The 20,003-nt window shown below is 45.8% G+C and overlaps 1 protein-coding gene across 4 annotated transcripts in view; it reads left to right on the forward strand.

Moving 5' to 3' along the window:
* FNIP1 (folliculin interacting protein 1) overlaps positions 1-20,003 on the forward strand; it is a 57,354-nt gene that overhangs the window by 15,323 nt on the left and 22,028 nt on the right. For 3 of the 4 annotated variants that reach the window (XM_015875557.2, XM_015875559.2, XM_015875560.2), the window contains exons 2-4: positions 8,243-8,369; positions 16,227-16,370; positions 19,793-19,893. In XM_015875557.2, the coding sequence (XP_015731043.1) occupies positions 8,243-8,369; positions 16,227-16,370; positions 19,793-19,893 (372 nt within the window). Of the gene's footprint in view, positions 1-1,612; positions 1,862-8,242; positions 8,370-16,226; positions 16,371-19,792; positions 19,894-20,003 lie in introns of those variants that run through there. The other variant, XM_015875558.2, reaches the window with a different exon arrangement.

Genomic DNA, 20,003 nt, shown 5'->3' on the forward strand with positions numbered 1-20,003 from the left:
CCATCACTGTGGTGGTGCAGGTGGGGTGCTGGGACACCTCCCAGGCTCTCCAGAAGATGATGAGCTAAGAAAGGAGTTTTTGATCACTTTTTAAAATAAACTTGTTAATATTTGCTACTTTCAAGAAAAAGAAGGGGGAAAAAAGCATCAATCAGCTTTGTTATCCATGTTCTAGAAGTCCCCATCCCACACTGGTGATCTCTCTTGCCCTGGCACTGGGCAGCTGCACCCGTCCTGCCCTGCATGCTGCTATGCTGTGAGTGTCCATCTGAGCAGGAATTCCTTCCAGTAATTTTTCTTGGGCAGTTTGGCGATGGCTGGGGCTGCTTTCAAAGCATTCGTCTTCTACACGCATCAGGTTACCCCGAGGTAAAATGGAAACTTTAGCAGCTGGCCCTGTAAATAAATGTTTACATAATGCGTCACACTGAACTTCCCCCCCATCGCATCTCTAAGAAAAAGGTCACTTCTGACAGCAGCAGCCTTTTGGAAGGGATGCTTTTGCTGCACAGGTGGGGGGGTTTGGGCATAGGGCACGTTGTCAGGAAGGGAGTGGAGTCAGGTGCTGGTGCTGCTCGCCTGTCCCAGGGCTCTGTGTGCAGCTACAGAGGTGTAGGGCATTCTGCAGTGTAACCATGAGTAGCTGCATTGAATTCCCTCATGCTGCTTGCATATGGAAAGCCAAGCCTGTGATATAGGGCCTTGTGGGCTCTTATGTCAATGAGACATTTCCTATAAAACATCTGTGGTCACAAAAGCTCTTACTGCTGGATTTGGAACCAAGAGAGAATCTGCATCTGAGTTTTACTGCTTTTGTGTCCTAATGTTTGAACCGAGCACAAAACCACCACGTCTGTATATAAGGCAGTGGCAGAAGCTGTGTCAGTGGGCTCCGGACTTGAAGCAGGAGATGTTTGGTGGAGGAAGGAGCTCAGTGTTCCCTGGGGCCGGCACCACCTGGGGGTCCTGGGGCTGCTGGGGTTGGGGCCAGGTTGTGTGCCCATGGTGTATTCACCTGTTGTTTGACAGAGGGGTTTGTGTATTCTTAAGCTCTGTGTTGTGAGGTGTGGAACGATGGGAGATGATGGCAAACGGAGCTCCTGTGGCTTTGTGGTTGGCAGTGTTGGCGAAACCTGCAGATGCTGGAAAAAAGGGGAAGTGGGAGCTCTGGTGCTGGGCTCCTGCCTTTGTCCGTTTATTGATCTTCTAATGTACAAAACACGTGGTGTGAGTGGTTAACCCCCACATCTGCCTGTGACTACAGTTGCTGATTTCAGAGTGCGTTGCCCTTTTGGATTCCCCGTTCCTTTATCACATCCCAGTGCATCTCTGCCCTGTGAGTGGGGACGTCGTCCCAGAGCAGCAGCTGCCACCGCAGTGCCCTGTGCAGCCTTCCCCACGGGGCAGCGCTGCTCCCGGCTCTTTGCCTGCAGCCAGCGAGCTGCTCAGCCCCTTTTCCCGGGCAGCGCTTCCCTTCTCCTGCCCTTAAAGCTCCCGTGCCCCTCCGGGCAGGCTGCGGGCGCTGTCGGGGCGTTGCGGTGCGGGGCGGTCGGCAGCCCCGGGCCGGGGGTTGGACTGGGCGCAGCGCTGCCCCCCGCGGTGCCCCCAGCTCCGCGCGATGCCCACCCCGGCTCTGCCGGGCGCTGCGAGGCGGCCGCGGGGATTAAGCGTGTGCGGCGCGGCATGGAGAGCCCTTTGTTTGAGTTAAATTCAGCCCTCTCGGTGTGTCACCTGACAGTCTTGTGGCTTCGGATGAATATGGCTCACTGCTATTATTAACCTGAGTTGGCAGCCGGGCGCAACGGGAGTTTGTAGGGATTTGGGAAAGTGGAGCCGCTCGGGAGACAAAGATGCTTCCCAGGTACGATCGTTATACGGTTCTCGAGGTTATTTTAATTGTTTGAGAGTTGAATATCTTCCCTGTGATGGATGGCAGTCTGTTCTGGAAGGCGAGGCTCTAAGAGATCCTTTTTGTGTCACGGTTCTCCCCGCAGTTGCATGCTGAATGGCACCGAGCTGTTCCTTTTTCCCCCAAACTGGTTCTGTCTGTTGTGATTTTGCCGAGGGTTGCGTGGCAGACTTGAATAACGTGACACATAATGGTTAATGCTGGTGGGTTTGACTGGAGGGAGCTGCTGCTGGGCTGTGTGCTTTGTGTGAGCTGAGGCGTTTTGGAGGAGCACGGAGCTGCTGTGCTTGTATGTACAGATGTTTGCATGCAGACATGGAAGCCAAACAGGTGCTTTGTGAAATGACACGCGTCAAGTGATCCCGAATACATTACATGAAGTTACCACTATTAATTGTCAGTTTTGAAGCTGTGTAAATTGCTGAGTTACTCATCCTGTCACACGGCTCGAGCAAAACCTCCAGCCTCCTTGTGCTCAGGCTTGTGGTCTGTGTGTTGGCTGTGTACATGACACCCAGCCTGCGTGCACGAATGCTTTTTGCTGGTGGGGGGGGCATCTGGCTCATGTGTTAGACTTCAGAGTATAAGCTGGATGTCCTAAGGAGAGCTGGGTGACTTAGGAGAGGGGGAGAAAAAAACAAAAACAAACTGAAGTCAGCTTCGTATACAGTTAAAGTATTGGGCAGAGCCAAGGAGGGTGGAAGCCAATTGCAGTTTGGGTCCAAGTTTATTATACTGAGTGTGAAATAACTGCCGGGCTGGCTGTGCCTGTGCACAGCGTGTGCTGAACACAAGTGGCAGGAGTTTCCTGGATCTCAAGCAGTGCTGCTATTCACGTTGAGGATTGCGAAGCTGGTAAATGAATGAGATGGATTTATAGATGGGGCACAGAGCTGACCCAAGGAGCATCACCCTCCTTCAAGAAATGACGAGGTGAAAGCTTGGAATTATTTTTTCCTCCATAGCAATATTATTTCCTTATGCTAACCTCTAGAGAAGCCCTTGTTGTGAGCTGCTGCCCACCATCTCCTCCAGCCCACAGAGCCCTGCGGTGACCCCGGCTCCTATAACAACCATCCTCCTGCAGGTTTGTTTCTAAGTATAGGCCCCCTGGTTTCTCTAGCTTAGGTGTCTCTTTCCTGCTCCCAGCCTTACAGCCACGCTATGTCACAAGGGTTTACACGGGATCTCACACAGAAAACACCAACTGTGAGAATCAGTGATGTGATCTGGATCATTCTTATCCCTTGAAGCCTGATTATGTGCTTTGCGTTTCAGTTGTTATTATTAAAAATTATTATTAATATTATTTAAAAAATAAATAACCTGTCCATGCAAGACCATGCTAATGGATGGCTTTCCAAAGCTCAAAGCATCATTAACAGGTTGCCCAAGGAGGCTGTGGATGCCCCATCCCTGCAGGCATTCAAGGCCAGGCTGGATGCGGCTCTGGGCAGCCTGGGCTGCTGGTTGGTGACCCTGCACACAGCAGCAAGAAGGTATTACATTCTATAGAATGCCCTCTCTGTGTGTCCTATAGAGTCAACTTTTCTTGTTTCTTCTCAAAGCCAAAAGAAAAATTCCAGGTATTAGAATAACAGGTATTAGAAACGTGCTGGGGAATTTGGGCAGGAGAAGGGAATCCCTTGGAAAAGATAATTCAGGTTGAGAGCTGTGTGATACAGCATCAGGGCTGGACAAGGGCTGTTTGTCCTCTGCTTCCATTCACCCTTCCCTGTAACAAAGCAGGATCCTATATGCTACCAGGCTGTACAAGTGAGCAAGCTTCTGTTTGAATGTAAGTCTGTGTGGAGCTCGCAGATAATCTACATCTGAAATATCCCACTGCACATGTTGGAACAGACTCATATCTACAGCGTAAGCTCTTCAAGACAAGGATGCTTATGGCTGGGTCTGAGCACCACCTCAGCAGCAAACACGAGGAATGCAGAGTGCAGGAGTTCCAGCTGAGCCCTGGGGATCTCCATTCCTTTCTTTGGATGCTCACCTGGGAGCAGTGAAGGAAGTCTTTTCTTCTCTATGGTGGACCCGCTGTCCGCCCTGCCACAGCTGTGCTGTCGGCGTTGTAAAAAGGTGCTAACATGAGAAACATGCAGAACAGATAAGCTAGCATAAACTATAAATATCGTTTGCGTAGATGCATTTAAAAATAGTTGGAAGTGATTCATCACCAGGCAGTTTTTATAACTATGGGTAACATGATGTAGGAAAACAATAGTTTGATGGATAGTTTCAGCCTAGTCTTAATCTTGTTTTGAGCAATTAAACCTTTTAGCAAACTCTTGTCCGGTTCCGCTCTGATTGATATTTTGGTCGGTTTGCTTCAGTTGCTCTCCTCCTTGCCTTCTGAAGTACCTGTGTTAATGAGTAAGACACTACTTAAGTTGTGTTAATATTAAATTGTTTTAAAATGAAGACTTGGGTAGGAGGAAATATAGTATTAAACTTAATGGAATGGAGAAGTGCTGTACGTGTTATAGTGGAAACAAGGAGGAAGGAATGTTTTTGTTTTCCATTAGGAGGGAAAACCTTGTATTTAATTGGCAGAGTGGTGACAAGGGATTTCTGTTCCTGTCATTTCATCTATTAGAACTTGCTTGGAGCGCAGTAACATCAGTTTAAAGCCAGTTGCTTCTTGCTGAGAAATGTGATGAATTCCTAGAACTGGATGCAAAAGAAGGCCCATCTTTGGAGAGAATGGGGAGTTCTGGATTGCCGTGCAACTTACAGAGATGCTGTGGAGCATTTAATGGATCTGTAAATGCGAGTGTAAATATTCCTGGTAAAGAGGCAGAAGAGCAAAGTGAGGAGAGAGAGAGAGAACTGAGCAGCAGTAGGTGTAAGTGTCAATGTACTTTAAAATATCCAGACCATACTCTGCCAATTGCTTGTACTCGAGCTGCCCCTGCTCTGGATCCGTGGCCAGAGGGACTGATGCTTGGATTGACGTCCCTTTCCAAATTGTTATGATCCATTTTAGCTACGTATGTGACTTGATTACAGCAGTTTGCAGCCCAACTCCCTCTGTTGGCTTGCAGCCTAGTGGGAGAGCTGAGGCTCTACCCTGTGAGGCCCCAGAGTGCAGGCAGCCCCTGCAGCTTCACAGCAGAATTCCCTGCCCACCTTTGAGACTGTTGGTGTGTGCGAAAAATGAAGGGAGGGAATACAGAGCTGGGCCCTTTGCATGTGCCCACTGCCTTTTGTCCTAGAATATCTCATTCTGTATGAATTCATATTTGTTCGGTAGAGGGGCTGAAGTAGTTTGTTTCTCCCTCCTGCCTTCACTCCATGCAGGAACTCGCAGCACTAACTTTGCGGCCAAGGCGTGAACGGTTCCATGGGTGAAGAGTGTGATTTGTTTATTTAATGTGTAATCAGTTCCAAGGAAAGATCAGCCCACGGCAGGTGGGTGATAAAGGAAGAGCTCCTCGTTAGAACAACTCTCATCTCCAGAACAGCATGGGAGATGGAGACTCTCCTGTCATTAGCTTTACTAGAAGGCTGAATTCTACATCTAGTTTTCTGCATGAATCTCAAGAAAGCATCAGCTAAATGTCAAAGTTAGTTTCCATTTATAAACACAACTAATTATATTTGGAAGATCTAGGTCAGTTTTCATCTGGCTGAAGAGCAGCGCTGGAGTTTTGCCCCATTAGATTTGTTTTCAGAAGATGCCCTGCATACTACATGCAGGAATTGGTACATTTCTGGGGATAATCAATGCAGACACCCAACCTGGCGGTCCTTTCAAGCTGCTAACAGCAAAAGTGAAGCCACGCTGTGCTCCATCTCCTCCAAAGGAAGGTGCCTGGCTGTGAGCTGGTGGGGTGAGCCGAGGTGCCGCCTCTGTTTACTGTCTGTCCAAATGAACTTTCCCCCAGCTCCCTCCATGTTCCTGCTGCTTTGGGAAGTGGCCCATTATTGCCAGGGAATGTTTCTGCAAGGCTGAACTGTGCTTAAGGACTGTATTATGTAAACAGAGATAGCGCTTATTTGGAATTATCACAAATTATGATTTAAAATATCGACTAAATAACTTGTCTAGAGAAAGTTAAAATGTCATGTGAAGAAGCTGAGAAGTAAACAAGCTCTTGTTACCTTGATCAAATATGTTTCCGAATACAGCAAGGGTTTTATATTTAGCTTTCTCTCCTCTTAGTGTGTAATCTGCTCTTGGAGCTTTTTATAAGTAGACTTTCCTAAGATCTGGAACAGCTCCTGCCCTTCTTTGCCAGTAATTTCAAAGTCAAATATCAGAAGCACTAGGTAATGGAAGAGGTGCTTCTGTCTGAGCGTGAAGGAGATTCAGATGTGTGGCAGTGGTGGAGTAAATGATAGTATCTTTTTGCCAAGCAGTTCCTTGTTACACAGGTAGTGGTAGCACCCCAGCAGTCCATCTCAAAAAGTGTCTCTAGACTTGTTAATTTCACTTCAATACAGGGAGATGTCTTCTCAGGAAGGAAGGTCCATCTCCAGCCAGATGTAGGCTTATGCGGAACCTGGCTCTGCTACATTGGGCCTTTTGTGTATACACTGGGTTTGGTTCCTTAACATGTTCTGAAAAGCAAGATAGGGCTCCTGAGAAGATGCTCAGTGTGAACTCTGCTCTGAGTGCGTCATTGTGTTTGGGTTCTGGTGCAGAATTTGCTCGGTCTGTGGTCAGCTGTTCCTGTGCTCTGGGTGTCCCAGCACAGAGGCTGAGGCTCATTGCCTCCAAAGCTGGACACCGGGCTATTTCAGTTTCAAGTTGCTCAAGCTGTTTTCTTGTAATAAGCTGCTTTTGACATTTGTTGCACACTGTCTTCTCTGCAGGTTCTGTTTTTTTTGTTTGTTTTTTTTTTTTTTCTCCCTCTTCTGTTGCTTTGTGGTGGGGCTGAGGAGGTTAGGAAATGGGTTTCCTCTCTCTGGGGGCCAAATAACTGTGTGTGTCACATCTCTCATCACATGGGGATGAAAAGTAACAGCCTTAGATTGCACCAGGGCAGGTTCGGGGTGGATATTAGGGAAAATTTCTTCTCTAAAAGAGCAGTCAGGCGCTGGCACAGACTGCCCAGTGAGCGGGGGAGTCACTGTCCTTGGGGGAGTTCCAGGTCCGTGGGGATGTGGTCAGTGGGCAGATTGGGGTGGGCTGGGGTTGGGCTTGGGGGGGTCTCAGAGTTCTTTCCAACCTGAATGATTCTGTGATTCTGTAATTCTCCAAGTTGTAAGGGCTGTGGATTTGTATTGGACAGTCTGCAAAACTTCTGAGACACCTGTGGCTTTGGCAATCACATTGATTCTCAGCTGTGACCTAGTACAGAAGTTGTTCAGCTGCAAATCATCAGTGTAGTGATGGTGTAAGGCTTTGGTTGATGAGCTGAAAGGACAGAGGAAAGTAAAGTTTACTGTAGTCTTGGAGTAGAGTATTCCAAGATAGCAGACCATGTTCTCGTTAATGGGAGTCTTTCTGCTGCAGTCTCTTGCTCCTTCTCACAACCTGGGAGCCAGGATCCTTCACTAGTGGCTGGAAAATTCCAGCTCCTTGCTCTCATGTTGCGGTGTTCCATACTGGTGCAGCCTGCTGCAAACCAAGGATAAGGATGATAGAATTACACTTGAGCTAGGAAATGGCTCAGAACCAGCTGAGAGGAGATTCCTGCTGTCTTCGTGGACACGGTTCCTCTGCAGCACATGGTGCTGGGGGAGCAGGCACAGGGAGCTGTGGGCTCCTGCTGACACAGGCAGCAGCGTGGCTGCAGTCACATGGATTAATGGAGATTATTCCTGAGTCTGAAGGTATCAGTGACCTGTGTGTAGCCAAGTCCTTGCAGCCTGTGGTTGCCTGTTCCCCGCATCATGACGTATGTATTAGTGGCCATATGATTTTTCATTACTTAAAGGAGAAGCCAATGTGAATACAGCCATACATATTTATTCTTTTGTGTTGTGAATTGCAGTGCTGGGGGATTCTCTTTTGCTTTTAAACACAAAAGCCGAGTCCTTCTGTGACCGATTTCAAGAACTTGAAAGAAACATGGAATATCACAAGGCAGAGCACAGGAGCCAGTAATGCTGCAGACATCATTGTATAATGGCTATAGTGGACTGCTGTCCTTCATGCTATTGCAATTTGGCTATTTGCAAGTGTAGGAGAGAGAACAAAATTCAAAAAGGCACAATTCTGGCCAGGGGTTCAAAGGGTTTGATGAAATGACATTGCATTTGTTGGATTTTCTGTTTTAATAAGGTTGGCTATAGAGATAATGCAGAAAGAACAGTGCATTAAAGAGCTGTGGTAATTGATCCTTCTGGTGTTCTGTGTTTTAATTAAAGCTGGCCTTTGCCGGAGTTCGACCCAAGTCAGATCCGACTGATTGTGTATCAGGACTGCGAGAGAAGAGGACGGAATGTCTTGTTTGACTCCAGCGCTAAGAGGAAAATAGAGGATGTTTCTGTGTCGGTGAGTATTGTGCTCATGGCTATATTCTATATTTTTCAACATAAGATTGATAAAGTACAAAAGTTCTGCTTTAGCCACGTTAACATTTAAACTTCGGTTACATGCAGAGCTATATTTAAAAGCTGCAAATCATTCAAGCTTCAGTGATTTCACTCTTAGCAGTTTGAAGTGCTGTGTTGATCTCTTCAGTCCTCTGCTCTCCTACTTTCTGTCCTTTCAGAGCACACGATTCCTCCCCAGGGCTGCAGCTGGCAGTGCTGGGAGGCCGAGGCAGGGCACACTGATGGTTATTGACAAGCTTTTATGACACGGATGCTTTCTGCAGCGGGATCTGTGTTCTGAGTCAGAAGGTGCTCTTAGTCCCCTGTCCTTTCATGTCCTGGTTGGTTGGCCTTTGCCAGCTGTTGTTTCCATGCTTTGCTGACAGCTCTTTCACACAAAGTTACTTGAAAACTTTTTTTCTTTTGGCATGGTCTGTGTGGTAATCTATTAATTGAAACTGTAGTGGATGCAGTCAGATGAGGATACTTCCTTCTAAGGACTCTGGCCAGAAGATTAATTTCTAGCCACAGTGCTATTGTAAGTGGTTGTGTGAGGTTGGACAACTTATTTCACTGCTTTGAACTTCCTTTTCACCATCTCTGCAAACATTTGCAAAGCATTTGAAGTTATGCAAGCAGAAAGTACTTTGTCAACTGAAATTTCTGATCGCAGCTGCTTGTACCCCTAGGACCTACTCAGTTCCACAAGCAGGAGTACACAGAAGTATTACCTGCAAGCCTGGCTTTCATGTTGGGTGCTGGAGCACAGCCAGAAGCTTCACCCAGCTTTCTAAACACCCCCCAGCTCTTTGCTGAGTGCTACTGCCTGATGCTTCCTCCTTACACACCTCCTAACCTCTGGGAAGTCCATCTGTGGCATCAGGCACCAACTTCCAGGCTGCCCATTGTAGCACACTTGCAGCTATGAATTTAGATCCCATTCCTTAGTTTGAGAATGTTTCAGGTGAAGCAAATCTAACAAATATGAATGAAACACATCTTTCTGTTTAAATTTGACTTGTTGGAAGAGCTTTATTTGAGTATAAGTTCCTTTTCTTCCAGGTGTTCTTGGCAGGAAAACAGAGATTTTTAAAAGCAAGATCTTCAAAGTTATTTATTGTGATGAGTTGCTGGCTTTGCTTATTACTATTTCTTCATTACTGTATGTGACACTTGTACAGTATGAACCCTCCTGCCATATTTCAGCTGATTTCTTGAAAGCCTTTTTAAGATGGATCTCTACTTTTACAGCCAGATTGCTCACCTCATTGTTTTGGTTTTCTTCACAAAGACAGTTGACTCTGGCAGCTCAGTAGCATCAGAACAAACAACTGATAATTAAGCTAATACTGCTCCTTATTATCTCTTTTTTATTTTCCTCACTGAGCGAAAGAGGGGTGTGGGTGGGAATAAGCTGTATTCACCATCCTTATGAAGTGAGTATGTGAGAGTTTTTCACTTGTCTCTGGTAAATTGATATATTTGTGTGTGTTATTAAGAGACTTTTAAAGATAGTATGTAGAAAAACTTTACTCTTAAAACATTGCAGAAGCAGAGGCATTACTCAGGTGAGAACGTGCACCAAAGTCCTGGGCTCAGTCCCTTGCAAATTGAGTTCAGGCTTGTACAGTTAGCAGCCCGGCCATTTTCAAGGGATTACATTGTTTATTTTTCTCGCTCTTTATCAGGATTTTCATTTGCGAAGACACACCCTGCCTATACAAAGCCAGATCTTGGCACTAAGCACATTCCAAGGCACTCTTGCCCTTTTGCTGCAAGACGTGTGTGTGGGCTGTGTGCTCTCCCTTGTGAAAGGCTATCTGTTAACGGCCTCACAAAGGCCAGTGCTTTCTGCATCTTCTCCCCCTGCCCCCATTTCCCTACGTGATTTATACTTCTGCATTTACAAGTGCACTGACAGGAGGTTTGTGAGGGTGCCCAGCGGTAGCCAGGCTGTGCTGGTTGAAGTCCAAGCAGCCAAATGCAGAGCCAGGAAGGTGCCATTTTGCTTGACGGTGCTAACTGTGCTCCTGTTTTCCATTGTTTCCAAGATGTGTAAAAATTGTCTGATCTAAAGCAATTTCGATTTGAGTTGTATGCCTGCAGCAACATCAGGTATACTTTACTATATTTTATGTTTTATGTATCTAAACTCAGTGCACATCAGGAGTTGTGGTGCAGTGGACCAATGCTGAACGTGTCTCAGTCATTTGAATTCTGCAAGGGAAGGTCTTGTCATGCAGAGGTGGATAGAAGGCTGCTGAGACATTTCTAATATCACAGTAATGATATCTAAATGTGGTAAAAGATTGTTATTTTGAGGGATTTTAATTCTGAAGTCTACATAGCACTGATAAAATATCTTGCTTTTCAGGACTTCAGGTCTGGAGAGAGAATGAATAGTGAATAGCCCTCCTTCCCAGTGGGCTCGTTCCCTGCTCATTCCTGTTTTGAGGACACTGGCCCATGGGATCAATGTGCACCCCAGGTCCTGACAGAGTTAAGCTCTGCGAGGCTGCCTGGTGACTCGGCACCAGGAATGTTGGCTGGAGGCTGTGCCAGGCATTTCCACCCAGATTGCCACTGCCAGCAGCTGTGGGCACTTGGCGTGTGGATGGAGGCTGAGATTCCCCTTTGTGAGCCCTATACCTTTTTTGGTGCTAAACAGAAGAGGTTCTCCCCTCACTTTTCAGGGGATGGCTGGTCAATGGTCGGGGCCTGCAAGCAGGTACATGGTGCAGTGCCTTGGCAGCTGCCTCTTCTTCACAGGGGTCAGGGCACCCATCAGAGAGTGGCTGCTCTTTGACACTGGATCATGAGCAGGCGTATCAGAACAGACATTCGTGTGTTAGGTGTGTGTGTGACAGAGGTGGGCATTGCTGGTGCCTTTGCTAAACAGCCTGAGCCCACACCCAGCCATGCTGCAGTGTAGGCAGTGTTCCAGGTGTGTGTGAGCACAGGTACTCCTGAGCTCTGCACTGCAATCCAAGCGTGACACTCAGCTCCTGTTTGCTTTCAGGGTGCAGGCCCCGGGTGGCCCAGCCAGCACTGAGTTCTCAGCCTTCATTCTGCATTTCCTGACCTTGCCTCAGCGCTTGGTTTCCCAACCCTGACACCGGTTCACGCTAACCTTTGTGAAGACAAATTGGAGCAGCACCACGCTGCTGCTCTCTGTGTGCTTATGCCATATTCATGGTGCAAAGGCCAGCTGGGGTGAACAGGGCTGGCAACAGAAGGGGACAGGGATGCCATAGAAATGGTGCTGCAAGGGAGAAGTGGGAGGGAATGGGAGAAGCTGGGAGGGGAACCTTGCCTCCAACCGAATGAGTTCAGTTTCTAGTGGTTTGGTTTAACTGCTTGTCTTCCTTTTGTGTTGTCCATGACAAGGAAACATTTATTGCTGGGGCCTGCAGAAAGATGCTGGTTGACCGTACAAAGCCAAAATATTTCCTTAGTCAAAAGAAGAGCCTGGAGGAAGGTGTGGAGTGAGAGGGAGGAAGAGGAAGGAGAGAAGAAAGTGAGAGCTGAACTGTGCTGAGTCCAGATCCAGAGCTGGTTGGGCTGGGAAGGGGGGAAGGGCAGTGGAAAATGGAATGGGAAGAGGGCAGTATTTTGCTTCCAGCACCCAGAAACAGAAGGCAACTTTCAAGATCTATGTTTTTTTTCTTTTTTTGGAAGAAATGGAAGAGAGAGGACCAGGGATACAGAGTTTGAGGTCTAGAGGTACAACCTTAGAAAAGAGCATGGGTTTAGATTTGGGGAGCAAAAGGGGCACCTTTGCCATGTAACCTCATTGTCTTTATTTTTGGGACAATTTAATGGAAAGGTTATATGATATTTGATCTCCTAGAGTGGCAATTTCCTTCACTCCAAATGTCATATTTATCCCAAAGTAAAAAAAAGTGGCATGCTGTTTTAAACAAGCCAGGATTAACCGTGTGCTCCAGTATACTACAGCGCTGGATAAATGTTGAGCAGCAAATTGCTTTGAGGGATTAGTAATCGGATAGTGAGCCTTTTGCTTTTGGGTGAGTTGTGTGAAATCGAGACTCCGGTCCCTATCTGGCGCACAGGTTTCCAAAGTAGCAGGGCCAGCAGATAAAGGCACCATCAGAAAGGAGCTCAGACCCAGCCCTCTTTCCTAGCTCTGCCTGTCCTGTGCATATGAACAGGAACAAGAGAACCCCAGTGAGGAGGCAGTGCCTTGTCTTTTTACTTTTTCCACTCTCCTGTGAGTAATAGAGGAACTTGGCTGCTCTGGAAATCAAGTGAGAAAGTAGCTCTTGACATCTGCCTTTAAGAGAGAGATCTGTGTTTTTACAGCAGAGCTGTAAGGGAAGGAGAGAGTGCCCACTCCTAGACAGATGCATGTGTTAATTACACATTCAGCCCAACACATATTGATAAAAAAGAAGAGTTATCAATTTTGGAGTAATTTTTCAGCTTTGTGAGCTACCCTTTGCTTAAAGCCTGTTCTGGAAATGGGGTACGGTGCTCCCAAATAATGGCAACCTTACTCGAATACAGATTTCTCCATAACCACCACCACAGTGATATTTGAGCACCGGCTGTTACAGAGTGGTAGGAGAGTGTAAAACATACGATGACATTTCTCTTCCTTCTGTCACTCGCTCCCCTAACCCACACGCTCACAGTCTGGCATTAGTTCAATGCACTGGGCTCTTCTTGACTGTCTTGTTATCCCCAAATCAAAACTTGTTCAGTGGAAATGTGCATAGCACTGTGTGTGCGTTGTTTTCGCTTACTGAGGAATTTATAGACCCAGTGGCAAAGAGTTAAATATTTTTGCTGGTAGAGGTGGAAAAAAGAGATTCCGAGAGCAGAGACCTACTTTGTACCCTGTTTTACTATAAAAGCCATCCGCTGTGTGTTTTCTTCAGAACTATCTGGGAGGTCTCTGTGTCTTCCAGCAAATTATGACCTCTAATGTAAGAACTGTGCCTGCTGGAAAGTCTTTGGAGCTGGGCAGTATCTGCAGAGAGCTGGCAGAGGAAGAACAAAGAGCATGGGCACCATAGGGAAAGCAACATGGCACCGGCAGTGCCCGCAGCATCCAGCAGCTCTGTGCCTAGAGAGTGCGTTATTGCAACTGTGTGTACTTGGAAAGAAAACCCATGGCTTAGAAAATGCTGCTTATACAATTCAGAAATAATTTAGTAGCATTTTACTTAGGGGATTCCACATTGTTTATGCTTTGGGTGTTATACTGGAATGCAAGTAATCCCAATCCTTTGTTGCGTGCTATCTGGGTGTATCTAAAATTGCACTGACCTTTCGTGGTTAGTAACTGTGGAGGAGAGGGACATTGCAGGTGCTTGATCTCATTGACCAACAGGTTATTCTTAAGCACATGAGATGTTCTTAACAGTGCAACAACCATAGCTTGCTACTAGTCTGCATTTTAAGTGAGATTTTATGTGCAAGGCTCTGAAGAGCTATCTGAAAGATCCCGGCCTCCTTTACTGGCTTCTTATAGGAGTCTTGGTTCATTAATCACCACTGTAAATACCAAATGACCATTTTCCTGGTTCCCTATTTAAATGAGGCAGCTGCTGCCTCAAGATGCCAGACTCCCTGGTGGATCTCTACAGAAAAATGCAGGAGGAGGAAAAATGAATTTCAAGTCAGTAATTTGCAAACTCAGCCTATTCTTCTAATGCACAGAAAATGCTGCACTTGTAGAAATGCATTTACTGGGTTTAGAGTCTGAAGGAGGCTCAGTTGTAATAGTAGATTTTAGAGGGAACTTTCAGCATCGGATGAAAAATGCAAGCTGAAATGTGGTTTGCCTGCAAAAGCTGCTGTAACCCTGTGGATTTTATGTGGTTTTATCACATGATGCTTGCCTAGCCTAGGACATTGTTGTTTGTGTCAGAGATAAAATGCAATTCTAGTTCACGAGTTCCTACTGAAGTCATATGATTATCATTCACATGCTCCAGCCATTGTGTACTGTGCTCGAGCTGCAGATACGAGGCATTAGCAAATCCACATATTGCATGAATTCAACGTACTCGCCAGTATGTTGTAATGAGAGGATACTACTGTGGGAGGGCATACATGGCAGTAAAGCACAGGACTCGGCTGGTGAATGCTTCCTTACCCTCTGCCACAGAATTACTGATTTGTCTGCACATTTTTCCTTAAGGCTGTCTGTGGCAGCAGCTCTATAATTGGAGCAGCCGCGCAGACTGCCATGTGGAGCTCAGCAAACCCCGACATTTTCCACTGTTTTGCCTAAATCTGCCCACGGTTTGGCCCAAATAAAAACCACATGATGGGGAAAAAAAACAAAACACAACATCAACCTGCACAGCCTGGGGTAGAGGCATGGGATTCCCACTGCCAAAATCTGCCATCCTTCAGCAGCGTGTGCAGCCTGCTTGCATACAGCTGTGGCTGATGGTTGAGCAGAGATGCAGTTATCACCCTCCAGAACTGGGGGTTTCACCCTTTCCTGTTCTACCATTTCCTTTTCTTTGTAGCTATTAAAGATTGAAAAGCACTTATATTCCTGCCTGAAGTGAGACCTCGTGATGTAAGCCTGTGAGTCCGGAGGTGAAGCTATGCCATGGAATAGCACTTTGCATATCCATCTGTCCTTTGAACCTTGCTTCCAGTTTTCTTTGCTTCCAGCTTGCTCTTACTGGTTTGCTGATTGAGTAGGAAACGTTAATGGAGAGTCTTAGGGCAGTTAGTGCGTAATGTGAAGTGGCGCAGACTATTTCTGTCTCTCAGCGCTGCACACCAGCAAATGTAAATAATCCCAACCTTGCGTGGGTGTTTTGAAGTTTAATGAGCACGCGGAAAGTCCTTTGAGATCTTTCAGAGCAGAGGGATGCCTAATACCTAGATGGCATTAATTAACGTGTTTGCTGATTCTGCTGAGGTTGCCAAGATTCCAAGGTGAAATGACAAATGTTCTTGAACCCAACAGTGGTGGAGCATCTCCAGTCCAGTATTGGTAATACTGTGTGATGGGGTCCCTCAGGGATCACGCGACTCTGCTTTTTGTTTGCAGCCCTCTCTGAGCCCTCATAACTCCCTTTTTGCTGCACTTTCTGAGCAGTATTTCAGAAACCACCCCCTGGACCATTTTTCCATCCTTTTGTGAAACTTCTCTGGCCTTTCTATAACACCAGCTGTGGTTTTCAGTTCTGTCCATGCTCAGCCTCATGGCACACTCATAGTAAAAGCAAAAGGAATGTGTTATCTCTGTGCAGCTGTTCTAAAAGACCAGGGGACTTGGGAACAGCTGGGAGAGCTGCAAGTTGCACCTCTTCTCTCCACTTCACACTTCACATGAATCTCTCCTGAAGTCTGGGCTCTTTGGCTCGGTCGCTCCTGATCTGTGTGTTTCTGTACATTGTGAGCTGCTCATCACTGCAGTCTGCATGGCACTGTGGTGGTACAGGCTGTGCACATCACTGCTGTGCCACCTCTATCCCATTGGGCAGCAGCAATACGGTGACAGCACAGGGAGCTCCTTGTTGTGCCCATCTTTCCTTCTGAGCCTAGGCCTAAAAAAGAACCTGGTAGAGCTTCAGAGATGGGTGGCTGCTTGGGAAGATGGAGTTGGAATGAGCTGCTGGCTCCTGCTTCATTAGGATTAAAACAGCTCGGCTTGCTTTCCTTCAGCCATGCTGCAAGAGATGTAATAAATGTTCTGTTAAACATTTTCCTGGGGCATATGGTGTTCTGCTATTAAACGTCTTACCTGAACGGGTAAGTGCAGTGTTGCTAATTGGTGATTTCATGGCTGTGGGTCTCACTGTGGTACACATCTGTATTTCAGAAACTCTGCAGCGATGCTCAGGTGCGAGTGTTTGGGAAGTGCTGCCAGCTGAAGCCTGGAGGAGACAGCTCTTCTTCTTTGGACAGTTCAATCAATTCATCCTCCTCATTCTCCGATGCAAAAGAACAATGCCCAAAATATCAGGTGAGTCTTCCCTTCCCTTTTTTGGTATAATGGTCAAATAAATACAACAGGTGAGGTACTGAACGTTTTAAAGCACTCAAAATCAAATGCTGATGGTGGAGAGAAGTTTCTGATTAAAGCCAAACTTTGGTTCTGGCTGAATCGTGTTTGATTCTGTAGCTTTGAGTTTGTAGTTTAAAACCAACCAGCTGGGGCTCTCAGGATGGGTATTGAGTAGCAGAAGCTTCTCCAAGGCATTTGTTCTGTCTTATGACCTGGCGATAATGCTCGTTCAGTATGATCACACTTGGCACACATGTCCCACCTTGGTAAAAACGAGGTAGTTCATTTTACTTGGTATCTGAATGCCAGGGAAGCACCGCAGAAATATGCTCTCTATGGGGATAGTCTGTGTAACAGCTTTATAACAAGGGATTCAGTGCACTTGAGTTACATTTTACATAAGAGATTTTGGCCATGAGAGTAGCTAGAGTCATCTGACACGGATATATTTCTGTCATCTCCCCTTCCATGGATCACAAGTGTTTTATATTAAGCCACCCTAAAATAGAACTAAGCCCTTCCACTCTTTGTAATGAAGTAATTGTGTGTTTGAGGGAAGCTGCTATCTCCGCGCTGTATTCTGAAGTACAGTAGTACTGATGTCTTAATCTACCATAGATATAAATGAAGAACCTTTCAGGGCTGACTTTCATACTGTCACGTTGGCTCTTGCTATATTTGGCCGAGCTGCATATTCCTGTTTTCTCTTTCTGATCACACTCTTTTCCACAGCTTCAGTAAGGTGAAGGCTGAAGGTCTGCTTTCCATTCCTGCCTTCCTGGAAGGGCATTTTGCTGTGGTTAGCAGCTTCCTTGCGGCACAGAATAACCTCCTTTGGGCATTGTGTGACCAAGACAAACGATGTTCCCCCACTATCCTGAAATTATCTCTCCTGCTGGGCAGCCTCTGTGCTAACAATGGTCAACGTTATTAAAGGAAATTAATTTTTGTGGTTGGCATGGCTGTATATTTTAAAGTTGTGGAAAGTTTTCCTTTTGAAGTCCTCATTTCCTCATGTGTATCGCCTAGTCAATGTCTTACTGAATGAATGTGTGGCCATGTCTGGCTCAGAATGTGTGCAAGAAGCTTCCAGCTTAAATTGGTCTTATAAAGAATATTGTTGTGAATCTTTTACTGCATTCTCCATATTTCTTTCAAGCTGTGCATGAAAGCGTCCTAGAAAGTTTGTCCAGCCATCGGTCAGCATGCCAGTTCCTTTCTTCTATCTGCTCTATTCTGTAGCCTCAGAAGCTACTTAATATGTTCTTCTGTTGCTTTTTTAGTGGTATAAAATGGAAGTCCAAACAATACGATGTTAATAGGACTTTCTGTATAGTCCTTGTTTCAGTATGCATTGAACTTAAGATGAGCATTTTTAATTGTTCTTTGGAAGCTGCCATACAAGTTTTTGCACATTATTGCTCTAATATTCCCTCTTCTGTGCCTGTCAGTCTGTGTTTTCAGGGCTGAAAGTCTCCCTGATTTGTTGGTCGTGACACTGGAGATTTATCTATAGCATTGTTAATATATATATATGTACTCAGCCATTGATAGGACATTATGCACAGTAAATAGTAAGCGCTTGAGGTGATATATTCAAAAATCTAATTTCCAAATCATGATCATTTTACGACCTCTCATGTGCGAATGTGCAGTAAGAAACACTTGTTGGTTTATGATCTTTCTTAAAATGCATGCTTGTAAATATGACCTGGGCCATTGGTTTGTGTCCAGTGCTGGGGGACGGGCCCTTTCTGCCAGATGCTCCTTGGCTATTTTTCATTTGAGTTTTTAATATTTAACCCCTTTCCTCAGTTGGTTGCACTCTACTTTGGTCTCAAGTGATCTTTAATTAGCAGAATTAAAGGCAGAGTTGAGCTGAAGCAGTGTTTCCTTATTAACTGCATTAAATATGTGGACCTTCTGTTATGCAAGGTGAGGTTATCGTCATGAAGTGCAGGTGAAATGCCAGACTGAAGGAGGACCAAGGGTACCACACTGTGCCTGCAGCATTGCTTGTCTCTGTCTTTCAGGGAAAAGGGAAATCCTTGTAATTAAATTTGAAGCAGCTGATTTTCATTTTCTTTTCTTTTTTAATTTGGTTTCTCGACAAGGAAAATCAATAAGTTATTTTAAAGCAATTCTCTCCTTGTGTTTAGAATTAGATTTGCACCGTAGCAGGAAGTTGAAACCAAAAGTGACCATCAAGGGCTTGATGTTCGTTCAGAGGAAGCTCTTCAATTGGAGATCTGCAACAGATTTTAAAGTAACAACCATCACATATTTGGCAGTAGTAACTGCAGTGTTCTTACACTGGGATCTGATGATGCTGGCAGAGCCATCATTTCCTAGGGGCATTACCATTCATGCTTCTCCTGAGCCTCACCAGCCACTTCTAACATTCATTTGTCCCATCCAACCTCCAGTTCACCCAGACCAGTGGGCAGGGTGACATCCTGGGAAGTAAAGCTGGACATCCCTGTGCCCCAGCAAACCATCAGATTCTGCCCTGTCATATGAATGCTGACAAACTTTGCAATTCCATCCTCATTTTTATAGCTGTGATTGCTATTTCAGTTGTCCCCTATCTTTCTTGCACTGATGGCAGATTTCAGAGGTTAATAGTATGGCTGTTAATGTACTACCATCTTAATTGAGAGCACTTGAGCAGAGCTAAAAGCTGAGAAGTGCTACAAGTGTGCTGCTTTTTGCCTGATTAGCATTTCCTTGTTCTTGCCCTTGTTCTGAGGGTTAGCATGAGTAGCAACTTCGAGTGGGCATTTCCATATCATGCCTCATTCCTGGTAGGAACCTGAGGTGTGGACACCCTGTCCTTGATTGTGCTCTGAGCTCGCTGCCTGATGCTGGGCAAAATTGTGAGATAAGCCCAAGCCCTTTTAGGAATTCAGGTGAGGATCCTGCTTGTTCAGGGCTTGGTACAGAGATATGGCACTTAGTAACTTCCAAACACAAGGCTATTTCCATGCCTGGTTTCAGGGTCCTTTTTGGAAGGCTCCAACCTACATAAAGTCACCATGGAACTTGCAACTTCTTGTCCAACAGATACGAGACTTAGGCTTAATGGTCTTCTTTCTTCAAAGCGTGTAATTAAACTCTGAACTTCTTAGTGCCCTGACTTCCTGCAGTGTGAATCAACCCCCCTCCGAGATGGTTTAGGTTTGTTGGGTGATTTTACTGCGCTGTCAGTTTGAAGCTCACTTTCTTTGCCTGCACTGTCTGTACTGAACGGTTCAACTGGGTGTATCTGATAGAGAGAGATGTTGCATGTTTATCTTTCAAATAAGGACAGTTTTGCTTAGGTGTACATTGCCTGAGGTAGAAGTGTGCTTCTAAACAAGTGGATTATTATTTTTTTGCAGGGTTCTCGGTGCTCCTCAGATGCCAACATGCTTGGAGAGATGATGTTTGGCTCTGTGGCCATGAGCTATAAGGGCTCCACATTGAAAATTCACCAGATCCGGTAAGATCCTTTTCTTTTACCACTAGTCTTGTCAGAAGATGTCATCCTTAGTGCTGATTTAAAATGAATTGAATGTCACAGATGTTGGGTAAAAGGAATTTCTGAGTTTG

This window comes from Coturnix japonica, chromosome 13 (genome assembly GCF_001577835.2).
Source record: "Coturnix japonica isolate 7356 chromosome 13, Coturnix japonica 2.1, whole genome shotgun sequence".
Lineage (NCBI taxonomy): Eukaryota > Metazoa > Chordata > Aves > Galliformes > Phasianidae > Coturnix > Coturnix japonica.